Genomic DNA, 4,474 nt, shown 5'->3' on the forward strand with positions numbered 1-4,474 from the left:
TCCTTCCTTTTCTCCTTCCTTCCTTCCTTTTCTCCTTCCTTCCTTCCTTCCTTCCTTCCTTCCTTCCTTCCTTCCTTTTTCCTTCCTTCCTTCCTTCCTTCCTTTCATTTTTTATTTTACATGGAGAACTTAAACAATTTACATAAAAGTAACTTATTATCCAAAGATTCAAGTTTATTTAATTAAAAAAATGATATGGAGTCAATTACAATGATCAAACTAATGTAGCTTAGATAAACAATAAAAGCATGTATTCTGTGTAGCAGTACAGAGCTCTTCTACACACATTTCAGATGTTTACTAAAGAGGATTCTGCATTTGCTGAGGACCAGAGACCTACAGCAGAAGCACAGTTGCTGTTGGACTCTCATTTCTAATGTCAGCAGAGAGTGGAGTGTGCCCAGTTAAGCTGCTTTCTATGTGACTTATTTTCTTTTTTGTGTTTCAGCTGGGTTTTTTTTTTTTCATTTATATTGGCTTCATCTGTGAATATTTTTCTTTTTTAACCCATATTTTTTCTAAATTTGTCTGTCAATACTTCCTTATTTGCCCTTTGTCCTATTTCTAGCTTTAATCACTGTACTAAAGTTGATAGCCATCAAAGCAATGTAAACTCAAGGGATAGTGAATTGTGTGAAGCCTTGAAATTTTGTCTTTCAGGACTATGCTGAGAAAGAGAACACTATTGCCAAGGCTCTGGAGGATCTCAAGGCAAATTTCTACTGTGAGCTCTGTGACAAGCAGTATTATAAGCACCAGGAGTTTGACAATCACATTAATTCGTATGACCATGCTCACAAGCAGGTAAGAAAGAGAAGTCAAAAAATGAGCATTTTTAAGCTTTGATAGTAGACCGACTTGTTAATACTATATCAAAATTTCATTTTATTTTAATCCAATTTATAGTTTCTAATATGTACTTCTGTGATGATAAACCTTGTTTTAAAGACCAAAAGCAATGTTTGAAACAAATGTCTACTATTGAAAAAGGTCATTGCTGAATGTCTTTCACTGTCCACATTTGTTTTGAAAGCAATATTCTACAGTAAGTCACCTGCTAAATGTCCTCAAATGCATAGCAATTAAATTTTTCAACAATACAACACTACTATATATGTGTGTGTGTGTGTGTATACATATACACTATATACTTGCATCTAAGTAAAATTTTATGTATGCAGCCTTGCATTCTTTAACAGTGAGTTACATGTGTGGGGAAATGCAAACTTGGTCAGTTTTTATAATGGCATAAGTTTCCTTACCATGTGCTTACACCATGAAAGCCCCTATGACGTCAGCAGGTGGTATAGTCTTAAGCGGCCTCTCTTCATTCCATGTTCCACCTACACCCGACAGAGTCATTATAGGACTCATGACTGTGTTCTTTACAAGTATTCTAGATTTAAACTATCTTGAAAATCATGAAAAAAAAATGATCAAGCATGTGCATGATGTGTATATGATATGACATAGTTTATTTTACTGGTGTTTTTATACTAATAGTTATAAATTCAAGATTCATGATTTGCTAAGGTATATAAAGATATTTTTTATTTTCCTGCAGCTAAATATTATTAATTTTTCATTTAAATTTTAAAAATTTTACATACTAGCCCCTTTTCCCCATCCCTCCCCTTCTTTTGACCCCTACCTTCCCCTATCCCATCCCCCATCCATTCCTCAGAGACAGTAAGTCAACAAAGTCGGGTATACCAAGTTGAGGCAGGACCAAGCCCCTTTGCCCCTGTGTCAAGGCTGAACAAAGTATCCCACCATAGGTATTAGGCTCCAAATTGCAAGTTTATTCACCCGGGATATGTACTGGTCCTATTACCTGGGCACCTCCAACTAATCAAGCCACGTAGTAGTCACCCACATTCAAAGAGCTCACTTAGTTCAGTCCCATGCAGGATCCCCAGCTGTCAATCCGGAGTTCTTGAGCTCCCACTGGCTCAGGTCAACTGTCTCTGTGGTTTCCCCAAGCTCAGCCAGGTGCTTGTCTGTGGGATTTAAAGTAGGGACTAAGAAATGAAGTTAACAATGATTTTATTTTCTAATGTGCCTGCTATTTACCATAAAAACTTTTTTTTGTTGATTATCTAATGATGGGATATAAGGATAAGCACCAATTTGTAAATATTTTATTTGTTAAACATCACCCACAAACAATGTTCTAAGTTAGTTTTGGCAAATACAAAAGGACTATGTTTGAACGGATGAATTCACACTAACTTTGTGTTAATATTGAGTTAAAATAACATGAATTATCTAGTACAAAAAGGAAAGACTAATGGGTAATTATCTCATTAAGTACTTATAAGACAATTTAAAGAATTGTATTTTACTGTCAATGGTCCAGCCTTTCATATGGACTGAATTGTTTAAATAGGAAAGTCAGCCTTCTATTACCCACATTGTCAGAGACCAGTGTTGACAAAAGTGCCTCTTACCTAGGTAGGGGCATGGGGATTAGAAAAATTATAAAGAAAATGAAGACATGAGTAAAAATGATAAAACAGAAAACAGAATAGTACTGGAAGGGAGTTCCAGTGAATACTGAAATCACCTGCTTTTAATTTTCTATACACTTTTATACCTCAATACAACAGAAGGAAGAAGACAAAAGACTTCTTTGATATTATACAAAGGACAACTTGAACAGTTACTTGCTTCAATACTTTGAGCCATCAAGTCATTAAACCATAAGAAAAGCATTCTTTTCTTTAGAAGGTGTACCCTCCCTAGCAGCCACTCCCAAGGTCAAACTTCCTATTTCAAAAGAAGGAGCAGAAGGGTGCTTAAATATCCCAACCACTGGTCTGGGTGGAATGCATCTAAATATGTGAGTTATCTTAATGTCCAAAACACAAAGCAACCATACACTAGGTCAGGAAGTGTAGCCACACTTCTTGTCAACAACTTTGAACAACCTTAAACTCTCTGACCTTCAGACAAGGTGGACATAGGCTCACAGTTTTGGGCATCAATACCCACATGACTAATTAATGCTTAAGACTCTGTCGTTGACTTATTTCTTCTCCTGGTGTGAAGCTTTTGATGATTCCTAGACACTTAACATTTTAAAACATTTTGGATGTCTCATTTTACAAGTAACTAGTTATTCTAAATTCATGGGTATGTATTATTTAAGACTACTTACTATCTTTCTGTATTTTGACAATAAATGCCAAATTGTCCAGAAATGCAAATTCACTTCAGTAAGCCTAAGGAACTTTTGAATTCCCTGTCCTCAGTGAATTTAGTGCACTAGTTACTCCTTTTTAAAAATTAGAGATCTCACATACTAAAACCAAAAACAACAACAAAAAAATCCTGAGGCAGGACTGTCAGGATCATCAGGTTTCTACAACTAAACCATCTTTGTGAGATTTAGATGCCTGCCTTAACCTAAAACATGTATCATTTTTACTAAAGAATAAAGCACACAATATAAATATCAAAAATTATAATATAAAATGCAAATACAAATTTAAAAATGTATACTATTCTCTAGTCACTTTGAGTAATGCTTTTTTCTATTTTTAATTGAAAATAATATTTTTTCACAAAAGACATATACACACACACACGTGCATATAAACACACACATTCTATCCAAATAAGCTAAGAGAAATCAGACTGTATCTGGCTTGTTATTTGAAGACAAAGAGGTTTCCACTTGATCATAATAAATCCTATTAAGCATTAGAAGCGGATGAATCATAAATGCCATTAAACAGCATAGTTATGGTTCATTAGTTCAGCATAAGAATTAATCATTCACTTGATGAACAAAATCTTAGGTAATAATGCAGTAGCTGGAAAGATTTAAATCTATATTATCACACTATTCCTTTCTAGAAGACAGTGGTGTACCAATGACAGTATACAATGTTTATCATCTCTCAGGAAAGATACCACCATCGTTGATACTTTAAGTGGCATCAAGAAAGGCACAGATTGGAGGTGGATAATGTATAGGTTTTGTTTTTTCTTCTAAAAACCTGAGTCAGAATATTTTTTTAAAAAACATAAAATATCTACTATATAGCAATATCCCAACCTAATATTGAAAATATAGATCTTCATACATGGTTAAGTCCATTCAAGAACTAAGAAACTTAACTTGCAAAATCAAATCAAACACACATACACATACACATTCACATACACACACACACAAATTCAATGTAATGAGCTACTGGATAAAAGAGAACATGGAAATAGCTATTTGAAAAACTTCTCTGATCTGTTTGAATGAGCTTTCTGTCTCTGTGACATTCCTAAGTCATTCTTAAATCCAGATAGCGAACATAGTCTTACTCTTGTCCCAAAGCTGCTGTGTTCTTGTTTCATTGATTCTTTGGATTGTTTTCTGTGTTTCTATTTTGTTGATTTCCGCCCTCAGTTTGATTATTTCCAGTCTTCTACTCCTCCTAGGTGAGTCTGCTTCTTTTTTTTCAAGAGCTTTCAG

General features: G+C 34.5%; 1 protein-coding gene across 2 annotated transcripts in view; it reads left to right on the top strand.

The window, feature by feature from the left end:
• Znf804a (zinc finger protein 804A) overlaps positions 1-4,474 on the top strand; it is a 190,558-nt gene that overhangs the window by 161,093 nt on the left and 24,991 nt on the right. For both annotated transcript variants that reach the window (XM_013355305.2, XM_026778825.1), the window contains exon 2: positions 661-804. In XM_013355305.2, the coding sequence (XP_013210759.2) occupies positions 661-804 (144 nt within the window). The remainder of the gene's footprint in view (positions 1-660; positions 805-4,474) is intronic.

Source organism: Microtus ochrogaster, chromosome 4 (assembly GCF_000317375.1).
Source record: "Microtus ochrogaster isolate Prairie Vole_2 chromosome 4, MicOch1.0, whole genome shotgun sequence".
Classification (NCBI taxonomy): Eukaryota; Metazoa; Chordata; class Mammalia; order Rodentia; family Cricetidae; genus Microtus; species Microtus ochrogaster.